Raw genomic sequence first — 18,594 nt, 5'->3', positions numbered from 1 at the left:
TTGAAATGAAACCCTCAATGCCATTGAGATAAATGATGAAAAACAAATCTATTTCTGTAACTCATCATTGAACATCTTGCAACAAAAAAAAAAATGCTACCATATAAATATATATACAGAGACAAATCATTGAAATGAAACCCTCAATGCCATTAGATAAATGATGAAAAATAAATCTATTTCTGTAACTTATCATTGAACATCTTTCAACAAAATAAAATGGTATTGTGTCTCTATTTCTATATGCATGATAATATAGACAATAACCATATAGCCAGAGAACTCAAAAAAGCCATGCATGAGTTTAGTATGTAACTGTGATGTGTGTGTGTGTGTACACACACACACACACACACACACACACACAGACATAGGTACAAAACTTGAAACATTATATAACAAGGAGAGAAACTACAAGCACGAGATGCATGAGTGGAAGATGTAACTGTGATGTGATTAAAAAGTGGATATTGTTGATATAGTATGAAGATGCAGATTCATTTCTCAAATGAGTAAATGGTTGAATGATGTTGTTGTATTTCTCATATGAAATTTATTGGAAGTACTACATGGTATGCCTGATAATATTATTTACAGTGAGTATATTAACAAATTGTAGGCAGACCAAACAATGAAAATGCCACAAAAAATCTTCATTTCCCTATGTTTTTAGGGCAAAAAAGATAGCGGGAGTTCATGCAACATGGGCCCATAACGTGTCCGCGAGAAGGTTGTTAAGGGTGTTCAACATATTTTTTGACCACCCATTTTAAACTTTGTAATAAAAGTTGTCTGCCTTGGTGTGTGTGTGTGTGTGTGTGTGTGTGTGTGTGTGTGTGTGTGTGTGTGTGTGACCAATATATAGTCACTGTAAGTAATAGTATCAGGCATACACATTATTGTAATGATAAATAATGAAGGGGTTTCAAACAATTATGAACAATAATCAATTTTTTTCACATTCACTGTAATGATTTCGACATTATAAACAGAGAGACACCATTTAATAGTGCACCCATAAAATGAAATGATAAATAATGAAGAGGTTTCGAAGAAAACGAAAAGATATTCAGTTGTTATGCCATTCTCTGTGATGATTTTGGCATTGTTAAACATTCTCTGTGATGATTTTGGCATTATTAAACATTCTCTGTGAGGATTTTGGCATTATTAAACTGTAAGAGAGCATTGAAATGAAATTGTAAACCACATACAAAAAAATCATCAATAGACAAAACATAATACAGCTAAGAAGGAGGTAAACCATCATTGGACATCCAATATGGCTGTTAACATTATTTACAGTGACTATATTGAAAGAAATGCTAGTTTATATTATTTACAATGACTATATTGAAAGAAATGCTGGTTTATTGAAAACAGTATAATTTGAATTGAAAGATTCATAACATTTAACGTTCATTGAACATAGGGAATTTAGTTATTTTGTGTGTACCAACTTGAATGTGCGCCCTCGAGTAAGGAATGTGCAGAGGGTATTTGTAGAGCTCAGGAATATGCAATGAATTGGATTGTAGTGAAAGTGACGGAAAATTCTATCTTATAATATAGTTTGAATGTGCAATGCATTCGATTGTGGTAGCTAGCTATTTTCAAATTTGAATTTTTGTGGGAAACAGTTGGTCATGTCATATTAAATATGCAGTCCTCCATTGCTTCAAATTGTTCAATTTTCTTCCCTGCTTTGAATGAAACTTGGTTTTTTAAATTGGATTTTATGCAAATTCTTGGATATTGGGGAGCCTTACACTAGTTGTTGCAAATGCAGGTACCAAATGTAGATCCATTTAATGCATGAAACTGTGAAGTGATATTTGGAAGAATGTACACTTGAGTGTCTAAGAAGTTTACAATTGATTGTTTTTATGTCATGTAATGCACCAATTACTGTGCATATGTAATTGTAATTGGAGTACATTTGTATCTCTTAAGCCACTTGCATAAAGTGGCAAATGTAAACATTAAGTTTTTAAAAAAATAAAAATGTTTATTATTTGTGCAAGATGTTTTGTATTAAAATAGGAAATGTACGAGTAGTTGTTTATTTTTTTTACTTTTTGGTTTTCAACTACTAATTCATTTGTGAACATGTATTGGTGTTAAAATAAATATTTATTAGTTTTTTTTAATTTATGTACTGACAATTTTTTTTTTATGTTTTGGGGGGTCAACATGGTATTTAAGGTGACGATTATTGGAACTATTCCCCTATATCTCTCCCTCTCCATCTTCATCTATAAACATATGTCTACTTTTCTCGAAATGACCTAATGTTGTTCAATTAGATTTTGTTAATTTGCAACAATTATTTTTAATTTGATATCTCTCACCATACTTTACATAATTTTTTAAAGATACAAATATATGCTAATTTATAGCTTCACCCAAACTGTTTGTGAAGAAAGATGAAAAACTTCAACTTGGACGAATCTTTCAGACCAAGTAATCCCACTGAATCTATGTAGCCCTTCATGGAACCCACGCCATAGGTGCAAAATGACGCGTGGAAAATTATCATTCCTTCTTTTCAGAAAGATGTTTCGATGACCATTTTGTCAGAGGTTCGAATCTGGTCAATCATGTTTCGGTCGGAGCATGTCGCCCACCATTCCAGAGGTTCGAATATAAAGAATTTTAATTTAGCAGCCACACGCTTTTATTTATTTACCGCCGTCGGCGTATAGTATATGGATTTTGGTAAAATTTAACTACTTTTGTCAACCTGAACATAGTAGGTCGGAAGTTCGAGTCCCCGCTCGGAGTGCTCGTGAGCCGTCCTTCTCTCCCATTGATTTTCTCCACCGTGACGGCAATTTCTGCGTTACCAGCACGCACAATTTTGCCTAAAATACCAACATCGACAATTTCGCGTAACGAAACCGTGGAAAGGAAAAGAACAGAGCTATATAATTCGAAGTTGACTTTAAATTTAAGGGTTAGGAAAAGAAAAATATTGCGCGAAAATCCCGACTTGTTGGATTCACAGGTGCAAGGCTCGACTCGTGTGCGCAACATTCGAATTGTACAGATCGTTGTGATTTGAGGGTAAAAGTTTGGTCTTGAAAAAGAAAAAAATAGAGAAAAGCACAATTTGGTGGAGATCCAAGGTTCGACCCGCGGGCGTGCCATTAGGATTGAATTTGAAATACAGATCATAGAGGAAGTGGCATGGCACTGATGCTTGTGAATTGTTCAGGCTGTCGGACGCCGCTGCAGCTGCCGCCGGGGGCCAAATCAATACGCTGCGCGATATGCAAGGCGGTTACTCACATTGCCGAACCTCGCGGGGCGCCCTACCCTCCTCAACCTTCTGCATATTATGGACAAGGTATTTTGTGTGAGCTTTCAGAAAATTAGTTTTTCACCAAGTATAGTTTTTCACAAATTTAGATCCGCCAAATAACAAATCATAAAAATTTAGATTGGCTAGTTAACAATTTTTTCCAAAAGCAAGTTAACATAGTTTCATTTGAAATCCATACTCAGTGGAATACAAATTGCCAAAGTTTTTGTGGAAGGGCCGTATAATGCCACAATTGATGATGTTTTAAGAAGTTACAACCTAAACTTTGAATTATCTTTTCACAAGTCATGGTGGACTGAGAAATCCCAACCTGAACTTTGAAGTGTCTTACTGTACCACAATACACTGGTAGTTCTGAAACATTCGTTATTGATTCATATCAAGTGCAGGTTTTCAGCCACCGTCGGCCCCTATGCCCAATCCTCAACAGTACTCCCCTGCGCCCCCTTCGTCCCATGGCAAAAAGAAGGCCGTCATCTGTGGCATCTCATACAGATATACTCGCTATGAATTGAAAGGTTGCTTAAATGATGCCAAGTGCATGAAGTATTTACTTATAAACAAGTTCAAATTCCCGGAATCTTCCATCCTTATGCTCACTGGTAAGCAAACCCTGGTCCTCTTTTGCAAGTTTCCTTTGATTTTAGTGCACCATTTAATTAATTGCTGCCAAAATAGACTGTATGATCTCGGAACGCATTATAAGAAACTGATCCAAGTTGTATCTGAAAGTTCTTGACGCAGGATTTTTCAGCATTCTACTCGGTGATTTGGATTGAATGTGGTTTTAATGATTAGGTACAATTCCACTGATATCTGCAGTCATAACTTTGTGCATGAAATCTTAAATCAAGACAATTAAATAGAGCTTGGGGAATTAATTTTAAGCTGGATACCAATAAAAACAATTAAAAAAAAAGAAGAAAATGTCACTTACCTTTATAGACTGAGTTAGATAGAGGAAAAAGATGGTCATTGATCCCTTTTGATAGAATGGATGTCATGTATCGAATTTTATGAATTAATAAAGTTTTATTATGGTTCTGTATATTTCTTGGTAGAATAGAAAAATATTATTTCTGTTTTTTTATTTATTTTTTGTCAAGGAGGAGTTGCATGTACACCCTACATGAAGTATTTCATATTTTCTAAAGTTGCCGTCCATGTCAGGATGGGGTGACACACTTTGGGTAGTCCACTAGTTTTCTTTGGGTTGTAGTGTGTAACTTTGTAAATGCATTTCATGTTGGTGACACATTCGGGGAAATGCATTTCATATTTGGGGTCATGGTATAGTAAGAACAAGGTTTTTTTGGATCACTGGAGAATTGCATTTAATTTATAGAGGTTATTGCAAATTACATCCAATATTGTAAAAAACATTTAATGCTTTGCTTATATGTTGCAAGACAATCATGGGTGTTTGGCTTGGAGAGTGCAAGTGAGGTGCCTTTGAGAATGTGTTGCCACTTCTATGTCGCACATTCGATTTTTATCATTTTTCGACAGGTCCTAGTGACATGCTTGGGTAACCAACTTGGTGCATTAATTAATGGTGGTAGGAAGCTTCTAGTAAGTTTTTCACTCTTGTTGCTCTCTTGCCTATAAGTAGAGGGTTTGGGTAGGAGGCTATTCATATTTCATACTATCTTTTGCTTGATTCCTTTTTGAGTGTGAGTGTGGATACCTTGGAAGAGCTTGGAGATTGGAGCTTGGAATTGTGTTACATAATATTTTGTTGCTGATAATACATTAGTTTGGAGCTTTAGAGTCTAGGTTATTTAAAAAGGGTTTTCCTAGGTATATTGGTGTTTCATTCTCTTTTATGGTTGCTCTATTGTGATCTTTCATTCTGGGTATTTATTTTGTGTGGTTACTATTCCAGAATATTGCTGAAAACAGTGTATATCAAATATCTTGTGACAATCTTTTCATAGAATTAGTTGTGGAAGTTTAGCCTATTCCATTTCATTTGGTATAAGAGCTTGGCTAGCTTGTTAGATCTGTAATGAAGAGTAGGGCCTATTTCTCTTAATATTTATGAGTGTGAGCTTTGTTGCAGTTGATCTGGCTTTCAAGATATATCCATGGTAAATACATCTAGAATGGAGGCGGAGAAATTCAATGAAGGCAACTTTGAGCTTTGAAGCTTAGGGTGGAGCATTTGTTCATGGATAGAGATCTATGAGTAGTGGTGGTGGATCATAAATCATCTAGCATGAAAGATGAAGACTGACAAGTTGTTGATTGAAAGGCAAGGAGTCTCATTTGGCTGTCTTGCATAATCAGTTCTCCTAAATGTTGAGGGAGAGCCCACTACCAAGGGGCTTTTGGATAAGTTCAGGAATTTGTATCAAACAAAGTCCTTGTGAACAAGTTTATTTTTTTGTGAAAGAGGCTGATTCACTGAAGGTAGGTGATAGTGATTTAATGATAGAAAATCTGAATGTGTTCAACACCTTGGTGAGCTGGTTGGTGTTTGTGGATTTGAAGATGGACTAGGAGGAACAATGCTTTACCCTCTTGTGTTATTTTCTTGATAGTTGGGACAATCTTCGATGGAAATCAATAGCACTGCCTCAAAATTAAAGATTGATGAGGTGAAAATCAATAGCATTGCCACAAAACTTTAGAATCTGTCAAAGATGCCTTGATGGTGAGAAGTTGTTTTGAGGACATAGGGAAGAACAAGAGAAGTACATGTGCCTAAGGAGAAGAGATTGATGTTAGATTACAAAGCAGATAACTGTCTTTTCTTTGGCTATAATGTCGGTGTGATATGTGATTTTTGTGGAGATTAGATTTTCTTCTATGCTCAACCCAAAGTTGAGAAAGGAGTGATGCAAGTGAAGCCGAAGATCAGGTAGATTGCGCCCAAGGCTGAACTAGAGATTTGGCATATAATACTTGATGAGGGGGTTAGTTTAGAGAGCTTTGAGAGTTCAGAGGAGACAAAAGAGCAACCTTAAACCTCATTTTTGAGAAGGTCTTCTTGGCACCAGTTGCAACTTGATAGGTATAGCCAACCTAATTTTAGATGCATTTTGCATGAGCACATAATAGTGAAGGAGGTCATGGAGTTTGTTGATTTTTGGATTTTAGTGGCTAGGTGAAAATGATTTATTTTATTATTAAAATGATATGAAGAATGTGCATTAGCCTTCTTAATTAGATAAGTATTTATCTGAATAATTAGTAACGGAGGAAGGTTAAGGTAATTATGATTTTATTAATTAATTAAGGGGGTTAGTTTAATTAATTAAATGAATACCAACTTTCTTTCCACTAATTTATTTTAAAATTAATTAGTGAAGATTTGATGCCAGATTAATGACCTGAATTGATGGAAGCATGATGATGTTAGGTTAAAAGGCGGAAGTGGATTTCAAGTGTCTACATTTCGCCCCTCTTTGAAATGATGTTGCAACTAAGAGAGGTGATGTCTTTTCAAATAAGGTAAGTATAGATGCACAATGCAACAACACTAGGGGTAGGATACTCCAATCATTTAGAGGAAATGTTGTTAGAAAGTGGGTTAGGGATGCCCCTTGAGAGAGAAGGTGGGTTAACAAGACTTGGGTGGTCTCTCAAAAGGAGAATCAAGTCCTAGGGGTTGAAAAATGGAGGGAAGTGATGAGCCTATAAATTGACCATATTGTTTCATGTTTTATGATACTTTACCTCATGTTTATAATGTCCTTCCAAGTCATTTCCAAACATTACCTTGGTTTTGTGAATCATTAACTAGGATTAATGGTGTTTGATATGCATATGTGTGTCTAGCTAGTTGATGCTAAATGATGATAAATATTATAATAAATGGTTATTATTGAATGTAAAGTACTTAAGAAGGATTAACATGTTATTTTTGAGTGGTTTGAGTCGTTCATATAGCTAGAAAGGAGGAGGAGCAAGTTGGCAATTGACAGATGTAGCAGTTGACTGAAAGTGCAAAAAAAGTCAAAAGACCAGTTTCAGTAAAACAGGCATATCTCACTCGTTTCTTAACAAAATTAAGATTTTCAAAATGATCTGGAAAGATTAAAAGGAGATATAAAAAGGGTTTAAAGAGTTTGAGCTGATTCGCAATAGTTAATGAGCAGCATTCACCAGAAGTTGACTGAGACAAACTAGCAGATTTCCAGGCAGCGGTTAAGGATTGAGTTCTAATTCAACTTGGACTCTTCTACCTCTTCATGAGTTTGTGTATTTAGAGTTATTAAAGTGAAGGAACATTGGAGAAGCTTGTGGAAACACTATTTGATGATTCATAAATAATTATAACATGTTTTGTACACATGTTCAACAATGTCTGTACTTTATAGTTGTAGAGTTCGAAGAGGATTAGCACTCTCTCAACTCTTGTTTGTTTAATCTTTATTATCAGTCATGAGTAGAATAAGTCATCTCCTTGCTGTCATAGGAGAAATGACATTTGTAATAAGTTGTTGAGTTTGTAATTACTTCAACTCTCAAGCCTTAAGCATAAATTTGAGATTTTGTTGAGTTGTGAGTAAGTAGTGTTGAAAGTAGTGTTGAGAATAGTAGAGTTGAGAGTGTTTAGAGAGTATCCAGTTAGTGTTGAGTCTTGTTAATATTTGATTTGCAATAAGAAGATTATTTGAGCATTGAGGCTTGTCTATTGAAGATGGAATGTTAACGACAGATTGAAGCAACTCAAGCAAGGGCCACTTGAGGAACTGCGACTCAAACATAGTTTAGATTTGCAATAGTTTAGATTTTTATTCATTATGCTTTACTTTTATTAGTTAGTTGGTTATGATAGGTTTTGTTTTCAGCATATTCAATTTCACTAGTTTTAGAACAGTCAGCCTGCAGCCACTGCTGTTGCAAATAACCAGTCTTCCTGCAGCCACTGTTGTTGCAAATAACCAATCTTCCTGCAGCCACTGCTGTTGCAAATAACCAGTCTTCCTGTAGCCACTGCTGTGTAGTTAGTTTTATTTCCAACATTGTCATGTTTTCAATTCAATTTATCATTTTGAGTTTATTTGCTATACACAACTGAAATAACAACTTAGAAATCTTCCATAGTGCATATATAGTGCTATCTTATTTCAATTTCACGTCCCTGGGTTGATAATTAAATGTAGCTTCTAGTTCATGAAGGGTTGCTTAGTGTCGATAAAAATCCCTAAGTTGTGAATTAGTATTCCAACCTCAGTTGCAATTAAAAAGCTCTACAGGAAGAGGTTTGGATATATAGAAGGAAGGGGGGAGATGGCTAGATGCATTAAGGTTGGGATGCATGGAGATTAGAAATGGTGCTACTAAATGGATGAATTGTGTGAATAGTTATGAGGAGAGGCAAAGGGATATGCAAATGGACATGATATGCATGGATGAATGATATAATGTGTGATGATTGGGTATTGTGGATGGTAGGTACTGTTGTGACGTTTTCACACATCATCCCATTGCAGATGGGGACCCCTTGTTTTTGCTTGCTAGCTAGGGTTTGTTTGGTTTGGCAATAATGTTAGGGTCTCTAACCCTAGAGATAGGTAGAGGGTTTGATTTCACGTTGTTAAATCCAGAGCTTGGTCTAGGGATTCCATGATGAAATGGTGTCAAGAAACTTCATGAGATTTGAAAGTTGCATGAAAGTTGTCAAGAGGTTGTCCAGGGCAAAGTCGTTTTAATCATTGCAAAGCGGAATTGCAAGGTTCCCTTGCAATCCTGCTACAGATTGCAGGACTCCTTTTCATTTCTGCCCTACATTGCATAGAGGCTTCGAATTTCTCCTTTGCATTGCATGGGCACTTTAACCTCCACTTTGCATTGAACATTTTATGCGTGGGCATCATGAATTTTCGACCTTGCATTTCTTGGTTTATGCATGATATCCTCTAATCTCCGCCAAGGATTGCACAAGCATAAGGAATCTCCGCCTTGCTCAGTACATGCACAACACTAATTTCCACCTTGCACTTGACACGATTGTGCATGCACAACTTAAAACTTCGCCATGTTTTATGCATAAATAGGGAGAATTTACGTCTTGAATTCTTGTTTTATTGCATGCACAATGTGTATTCCCGCCATGTACAATCCTTGCAATGCATAACGACATGAAAATTCCGCTTTGCACAATGGAAAGCTAGGCCAAAATCCTGCTCAGCAATCTTTGTAAAGGGCAGAAAATTTGCTGGTTAAGGCAGAGTAGATAATTAATTGTTTGATGCAATTTTGAGGATGTTTTGATAGGTGCACTCAATCTTTTATTTTTACCTCCTCAAACATGGTAAAGTTGCAAAATTACCCAGCCGACCTAGGGTGAAGGCATTAAAACCCTTCAAAACGTGTAAGTTAAAACACATTGAATGCCATAGGGCTGACCTTAGCTAAGGAAAATAAAATGCAAAACGTGGAAAAATATGATAAAACGTGAAAAACAAGGGTTGAGGTCGACCTAGAGTGGAGGGAGAGGGACGACTTACATAATTTCCCTCTAAAATATGTGAAAACCATAAAACAAAGAAGTATTTAAGCCGGCTGACTAGATTGAATGATAAGTGCAATTTTGCATGGAAAGAAAGACAATTTAAATCAAAACAAATTGAACAAAACCCTAGCCGACTTCTACCCTTGCAACAAAATAGGATGAGACCCATATAAAGGAAAGGTGAAGAAATATCCTTTTTCATATTGTTAAAAGCAGACCTGTAGGTTAAAATCAGAAAGAAGTCTGGTTCGAACCAAGGAAGGTCGGATTTCAATACCAAAGAAAAGAGAGAGTGGAGTTCAGAAATGATTTCCAAAGAAGAAAGAGTGAATGGTAGTTGAAACAAGGTGGATTTCATCGAAGATCAGGTCAGAAGGGATTGATTTCAGAGTGGAATTCAAGCAGGACAGAGGTAAATAACATCAGGCATTGTGAATTCTTTCAAGGAAAATCAAGTTTCAAGATCAAATAAAAGGGGAAATGTAGTCATTTACATCAAATCTGGGCATCTTACTTCATCACTTATGCATTTTATAGTTCTGAAATTCAATTTCTAGAAGAAGGTTACAAGTTTTGTGACCAGATTTGCAAATAATTCCCAGCAGCTTTCCAGATTTGATAATGTCATTTTTCAGGAGTGATGCAAATTTTTGTGAATTGTTAATGCTTAAAAATAAATTGTAAAGTTGTCATAAATTTTTCAATATAAGTTAGAGGTGCAAGATTTTTGAATTAACAGTTTCCTTATCACAATTTTTCTTACACCTTATTTTCATTCATAATCTTGATTTTATGATACTTTCTCTCTTTATGTGATGCAAAGAAGCATATTGACTGATGGAAACGGATGACAAGGATGCTGAAGGAAGATCAAGACACTCAAAGGGAAATAAAGATGATGAGGAGTTGTATGAAATGAAGGGTTATACATGAAGAAGTGATGTAAGGTGATGACAAAGGAAGACTCAATGATGAAGTGCAACATAAAAAAGGACAAGCTCAAGATGACATTCAAGGATTGCTTTACAACATGAAGAACTCAACCACATGGAGGAGTCAAGGAATCTAGTTCAATGAAGATGATCTTATAGTGACCTTTGGAAATCCAAGATCAAAGGATGGAACTCAGCAATGTGAAAGAAGGCAACGTTAAAATCAAGTGTGTTTAATAACATGGTTACATGAGAGAAGACAAGCAAAGAGGAGCATTACAACATGAAGGATTACATGATGATGAAGAGCTCGACAACTACTAACAAGGAGATCAAAGACATTGATCAAGAGGATGACATTCAAGGAGAAGATTGCCAAGGATGAGGATGAAATGCAAAAGAGTTGATCAAAGATGATGCAATTTGGGAATATGAACTATCACAATCAGTCAAAGGCCACATGATGATGTTGAGTATCAAGAGATATTGCTTGCAATGAGGTATCAAATCTACAAGGTGTGCAAGTAGTTGAGATGGCGACAACTCGCCTTCATCCACCAATCAGATAATTCCAAATCAACATGTCCAAGTTCAATGTACCTGACTCATCAACAACTACACATATGGAGGGCACTAAATTCAATGTACCTAAACTTATTTCTTATTGGTCCAAATTCAAGGGAAGGACATGTGTCCAAAACAATGTAATTTTCTCATTGGTCGAAGAGGAGTTAGTTATAAGTAGCCCTAATTAGGGTTTCATCATGTAATCTTGGCCAGTGATTTCAAATCGATCCAAGCCATTCATTTGTAATGGAGACCTCTATATAAGACATTGCCTTCTCATTTGTAAGGGTTAACAGTTAATAGTTCAGTAGTAGAAGAATAGTTGGCTAAGTAGGAGTAGAGTAGAAGGGAAGACAAAGATTGTTGGCTAAGGCTTGATGGAATAACATATTATGTTCATTGAAGATATGGTGAATTTTGTGTGTTATATCAACATGTTGCATGGTTTCCTACTTCTCAAGTTTCAATTCAAGTTTTAGATAAAGTTCATTAATCTAATGGAGCAATGCAATGATGTATGATAAATTCCTTGGTTCATACTTTTTGTGGTTTGCTCATTGTAAGCTATAGTGTAAAGTTAGCCTGAGCCTAATTATTGTTGCTAAGTTCAATTGTGGATACTTGTTCAAGTTGCGCTAGCATTGGGTATTTTAATGAATAGTTTGCAGTATGAAAATCTTGTCATTTCTTTGGGATATTGCACCAGTTTTGTGTAGTTGTTGTTATCATGGCAAATCAAAGCTTGGTTTGAAGGATTTTGTCTATCAAAGCACTATCCATTGTTATCATCGTCCTTGGGATTAGCATAGATTCCCTAAACCCTTTCCCTTTTGATATTTTTTTGTTTGAGAGAAGTTAGTTTGCAAGTTCCAATTGTGATTCATAGATGTAAGTCCCTTTGTGATACTGGCAATATCACATCATATAAATTGAGTCTATCCATGTGCAATGTCAAAACATGACTAAAGAAACCTTGGGATAGCCTTGATCATATTATTTAGCATATAAGGTTTCCTTGTTAAAGAGAGGATAGAATACTTGGTATTTTATTCTGTGTTCGAGGTGTCATAAAAAACACATCAACATGTACATTCTAGAATTCTTTTGAAGGAATCTTAATATGGCGAGCCAAAATTTGCTATAGTATTTGACATTATGCACCATGATATAAGGGATCATGATGATATTTTGCCAACCATGTGAGCGATTGATATCCAATTGGGCATATGATTGGATGCATCATGATATGAAAGACCATGATGACGTTGGTCTTGAGGTGCCCCAAGATCAACTCACAAATCCAAGCCACATAAGAAACACATAAGAAAACATGCACAAATGATGAAAAGAAAAGTTAGAGAATAGTTTGCCCTTGATCAAGCTAAAATGCAAAGATTGATTTGATGATGATGACAATGTTGTTGATGTGGGAATGATATATCTTGATAACAATGAAATCATTTGAAATTGAACAAGGTTTGGATTTTAGAGAGAGTAAGGATGAAATTTATGGATGTTTGTTGGGTTGCTTGGCTAGATTTGTCGATATTTTTATTAACTGTCGATGCGTGTTTGGATAAATAGGCACTTGGGGTTTTGAATTGATGACATGGACGAGATTGGGATTGGATTGCATTGGCTATGTGGATTGGCGAGATTCTGAGTATTGGATCACAATCTTGAGAGCTTGAGGATCTATAATTTAGGATCGTGGATCTATGTCAAGATTGGGTGTGTTGTATGATGTTGTGCTTGGCATTGGTTGATGTTAAAATTGTTTAATGGAAAGAACCCATTCTAGCACTAGGGGTGAAGGTGTTGGATGGATGGAAAGGTGTGTAGAATCTGGGATGGCGATGAGGGATGGGATTCATGATGGAAATGGGGGGTTGGGATGTAGCATGTGGTCTCCAAGGACTACATTGCACAGGAATGACATGCCCCACTTTGCTATGTGCCATTTATAAGGTTGTGTTGAAGTGTCTGCTGAATATGCTATGCTTTAATTCATTAACCTTGACAAGGTATTGAAGCGTTTTGTTGCAAAAGATTGGATGTATCAAGGACATGTTTCAATATCTTGTCACTTTCTTATCAAGCTCAAAAGTGGGAATGAGGATATGCATGATAGCATGAGGATGTATATGCGATGGATGGGAATGATACAATGGTGTGATTGGATGAGTAATTAATGGTTGTGAAGGTGGATGGGATGAGTGGGTGGAAGAATCTTGCCCCCAAGTGTAGGGTACACACAATCAATTAATTTACACATGTCGCCTATCAATGGGTTTTCATCATTGTTCTTGCCCAAGGTGCCATAGAAACAATTTTCACCATTGGACAAAAGTTTCTCTCTTTGCTATTTTGATTTTTGATTTTGGGATTGGGATTTCTAGATTTTGGATTTAAGCATTTGTTTCCATGGTAACCTAATAGTATCTCATTTCAAATGATTGCTCTATGTGGACCATGCTATTGATATTGTGCTTGATAGATGTTGTGGTGAGCTTTGTTGATTGCTTCTTCCAAATGTTAATAGTGATCATCAAGCCTCTATGGTAGAAGGTGTTGCTAAGAAAAGATGGAGGAGGAGGGAGGGTGGATGAAGGATGCATGGTGGTTATGCAAAAGGTTGGATGAAAGGGATATGGTGATGGTACTACATTGGATGTTAGGGGTGGATGAAAGAATGGAATTATGGAGGTATGAGTAAATGTCACGAGACCAAGGGGAATTAGGACCAATGATTTCACACACCACGTGGTGTTCTAAGATTGAATTTTTTGTTGGATGTGATGGTGGTTTTTATTTTTGATTTTTTAGACTTGTTCGCTTATGGGATTTTGGATTCTAGATTCAAGGATGTTCAGACTTCGAATTTTGGATTGGACATTCATGTTGCTAGAGTTTGGGACCTATATGAATTTTGTGTTACAACTTGTTGGATATTTGGATTGGTTGGTTTTGGGATAGCCAAATTTTTGGATTTTTGGGATTGTGGATCATTGTCTTCTGCCATTAAAATTCATGGTTTTTTATTTTGAGGTCCTTTAGTTTTGTAGACTAGACTTTGGGACTCAAATGAACTTTGGATTTTGCAATTTGTGGATATTGAAATTTTGGATTTTAGGACTTTGGCCTTTGGATTGCTTCATATTTAGACTTCTTGGGTGTGGGAATTTTAGGTGTTTGGATTTCAACATTGTAGGTATAAGGAAGTCCACGATCAAGATGCACCCCCATGCAAAATGAGCATCTCAAATTGAACAACCACCATTAGAAGTGATGTGGGTAGCTGGGATAAGATATCACCATCATGGCAAGTAGGTGGGTGAGTAAATGCATGATTCCATTTCATTTGGTGCTTGAAATCCTTTTGAATTGCTTTTTGAAATAACACATGCTGCTTTCATCCCAACTGCAAGCCTTTGTCCACATTTTTTGGTTCTTTGTGGCCTAACTACATGTTGATGTGTGTTTTATGCACGATCGAACACAAGATAAAATACCAAAGTATTTTACCCTATCTTGAACAAAATCGCCTTAGATGCTAAATATCTAATCAACTAAGACGATTCCAAGGTTTCTACGGTCAGTTCTTGACATGCGGGTAACTCAATGGCTAACGTGATTTGCTGTTTTCACTTGGGGACTTGCACAATTGTTCGGATTTGTCAAGCTCATCATGAATGAGGATAGGTTGCCAATGACCTCGAATGGTTTTGCAATTATAGCTCTTGATCTAATCTAACAAGGGATTTTCAAATAAAATGCAAAAGGATGAGGGTTTAGGAGTTTTATTCTAAAACCTAGAATGCAAGATGTTATGAATAATTCAATGAAATTCAACTAGGCAATGTTTCACCATCAAAGAACAATTTAGCACATGCTTAGTGCAATCATCTAAGGTAGAGTTATAGATGTTCAAATTATCACCATCAACATCAAAACCATCAAGGCAATGCATACCAATGGACGTGCAGTTTTTGAAGTTAAGTTCAATTCAATTTCCAGTTGACCACACAAGGCGGACTTACAATCAGCAAGAAGCTAGTGGTATGGATTATACGAATTTCATTCAAATGCATTCAATACTTATTTCATCCAATTTAAAATACTTGAAACAACTTCTAATCTAAATTCTAATCTAAATTTGGAGGCAATGAGAACCACAAATGCATACAAAATCTAAACAAAACCACCACACTTCAATGATTTGTATTCAAACTTGTAGCATATAGACGACAATTCTGAAAAATCCCTCTCTTACAAATGAAGGCAAATGGGTTTATATAGTCTCAAATGAAATGAAGGGCCGATATTCATTTAGAATCAAGGGCCAAGATCTTGCCAACAATGCCTTAAAATAACCCTAATTAGGGTTTTCAACAAAAAAGAAGAGGTTCAATAGGATGACACCTAGTCATCAATCATGGAATCTTTTAGAAGATTTTGTCTTGCATCCCTCTTTCTAGCTGCATACTCCACAAATCTGGCTAAGATTGAGTTGAGTTCCTCCATGGTGACGCTGGGTAAAGCTTCCTATTGCGCATCAATCACATCCAAGGCGTCTGAGCAAGCATCAAAGACACTTTCCCAATCTGGCATAAGCTTTTGTAAATTGTGGATGTGAACCACAAGAAAAACGAAATCATCTATCTGACTTTTCTTCAAAGATTCTAATTGATTGAAGTAAACAAACTTCATCTTTTCTTTCAATTTTTTTAAGTGTAAATTGTTGGAAGCATGAACATCCATTCCCAATAATTCATCAATAGATGTAAGGATCTTGGATTGAATCTTTTGTATCGATCCTTCCATCTCTATGCAATCTTGTCTTGCATGATCATAAGTGGACTTCCGCATAGCCAAAGAACAATACCATCCCTGGAAATCATAAACATCATTCGCATGCACAACTCCCTCCTAGATCAACGTAGGCATCTGTTGATGTGTGTTTTATGCACATAACATTTCAGAATAAAATTCCAAAGTAATTTACCCTCTCTTGAACAAAATCACCTTAGATGCTAAGGGTAAGATCAACTAAAATGATTCCAAGGTTTCTACATGTCAGGTCTTGACGAGTGGGTAACTCAATGGTCGATGTGAATTGTTGTGTTCACTTGGGGACTAATGCAAATTTTAGGATTATCTTCTTCGATCACGAAATATGCAGAATGGATGTGCTGACAACTTAGGATTTAGCAATATAGCTCTGGACTTAATTCTTACTAAAATGGGCAAAAGGAATAGGGTTCAGGAAATCTATTCTAGGCCTAAGAATGTAGGAAATGATGAACAAATCTAGTGGAATCAAACTAGGCGAGGTCTCACAAACAGGTATTGACACAAGCTTAGTGCAATCGTCTAAGGTATACTCAAGGATTTTCAGACTATCACCATCAAACGTTGACACCATCCAAGTTGATGCTTGTCAAGGGACGCGTAATAGTTGAAGTTAAGCTTACTCAAATCTCCAGTTGACCACACACAAGGCACATTTACCAGCGGCAAGAGGTTAGTGGTATGGATTGAGGATTCCACACAAATATATTCAACAAATCTTTCACTCAATCTAATAAACATGAAAACAAATTCTAATCTAACTTGGAGGAATTGAGAACCATGAATGCAAAGACAACATTTGAAGAGCAAAATCACCAACAATTGAACACTGATTTAGATTCAAATAGCTGCAACATATACCAACAATTCTACAAAAACTCTCTTACAAATGAGAGACAAGGAGGTATATATAGAGTCTCTTACAAAATGGATGCCCAAGATTGATACAAGATCAACGACCAAGATCATGCCAACAAAACCCTAGAATTGCCCTAATTAGGGTTTACATAAAAAATGGCGCCACCAACATATGGCCCAATAAAAAGATACCTAGTCATCAAATAGGGAATCTTCTAGAAGATTCCTCCCTACATCTCTCTCTTTCCTAGTATACTCCAAGAATCTAGCCAATACAGAATCTAACTCCATGGAAATGCTAGGCAAGGTATCTTGCTGCAAATCAATCACGTCCAGTGAATCTGAGCAAGCGTCCAAAGTGTTCTCCTAATTTGGCATGAGCTTCTGCGAACTATGAACATGAATTTACAAAGAGACCAAGTCATCTATCTGACTCTTCTTCAAAGAGTCCAACTGACAAAAATACATAAGTTTCATCCTGTCTCTTATTTCGGCTAAGTATAAACCACTAGCATCACTAACATCGACACCCAGTAATTCCTCAATTGAGGCAAGGATCTTCATCCGAATGTTCTGAATCAATCCTTCCATCTCCATACAACTCAACTGGGCATTCTCATAAGTTGATCTCTTCACGGCCAATGAACAATACTAGCCATGGAAATTGTATCTGTCTCCACTGTGCACAATGCTCTCGTTGATCAAAGTGGAGTTAGGAATCTTCTTCAAAGCTTTGAGGTGTGGAATAGTCTTCTCCTGAATAGGACGAACTTCTTCCCAAACTCCTTCCAAATACTGGATTCTAAACATAAGCCCTGTTGTCCTATCATATGCCGAGACAAACTGAGTAAGGAAATCATCCGCCTGTTTTCTTGCACTCTCAATCCACTTTTCCACCTCCAAGAGTGTATATCTCACTGCCTCATAGTGTGAATGTAGTCCATGATCAACTGCAATAGGGGAAATAAGGGTAGGATTCTCACGCCTTATCCCCGCAATATACTCTCTAAGTCTGATATTCTCTTCTCTGTACTTCTCCTTCTCTTCAATTTCTCTTTCGAACCTTGCGCTGATCACCTTAAGGTTATCACCAACCTCCTGAAACTCTTGCTCTCTTGATGTAAGGCCAAGGGCAACTGAAGTAATCTGGAAATCCATAGGAGTAGCAATGTCCACTATCACACCTCCAATAGTAACAACAACCTGCGCAATCCGCATTCTTGTCTCATCTCTAGCTATGTGCGACAAAATCTCAACTCTCTTGGGTTCTTTCTCCTTATTGCTCCTAGCTAGGTAATCATCAATGTTATCAATAGGCTGTACCTCTATCATTTTCTTACTCTTTTGCATACTTCTCATAAGCCAATCAGGAATAGCGACCATCATCGAGACACATCTCGATCAAGTCCTCTCAATGCCGAGATAACATCATCAGGATTACTCTTGGTCAAATCATATATCTCATTTCCCAAGCTAACCTCCAAAAGGACAATAGGGGATCCCGACTGATCATCATTTTCATTTGGTGGAGCAGATGTCGCTGTGGCATGTAACTCCTGAATATTCTCTGGTAGTATCATTGTGTTGGAACATTG

General features: G+C 36.5%; 1 protein-coding gene across 2 annotated transcripts in view; it reads left to right on the top strand.

Moving 5' to 3' along the window:
* The first annotated feature begins 2,487 nt into the window (after window positions 1-2,487).
* LOC131047367 (metacaspase-1) overlaps window positions 2,488-18,594 on the top strand; it is a 62,317-nt gene continuing 46,210 nt past the window's right edge. Inside the window, exons 1-3 of one of the 2 annotated variants that reach the window (XM_057981343.2) lie at window positions 2,488-2,637; window positions 2,757-3,349; window positions 3,715-3,927. In XM_057981343.2, coding sequence (XP_057837326.1) covers window positions 3,190-3,349; window positions 3,715-3,927 — 373 coding nt within the window. In that variant the 5' untranslated portion in view covers window positions 2,488-2,637; window positions 2,757-3,189. Of the gene's footprint in view, window positions 2,638-2,660; window positions 3,350-3,714; window positions 3,928-18,594 lie in introns of those variants that run through there. The other variant, XM_057981273.2, reaches the window with a different exon arrangement.

Source organism: Cryptomeria japonica, chromosome 2, assembly GCF_030272615.1.
Source record: "Cryptomeria japonica chromosome 2, Sugi_1.0, whole genome shotgun sequence".
NCBI classification, from domain to species: Eukaryota; Viridiplantae; Streptophyta; class Pinopsida; order Cupressales; family Cupressaceae; genus Cryptomeria; species Cryptomeria japonica.
This window is presented reverse-complemented; position numbering and strand designations above follow the sequence as displayed.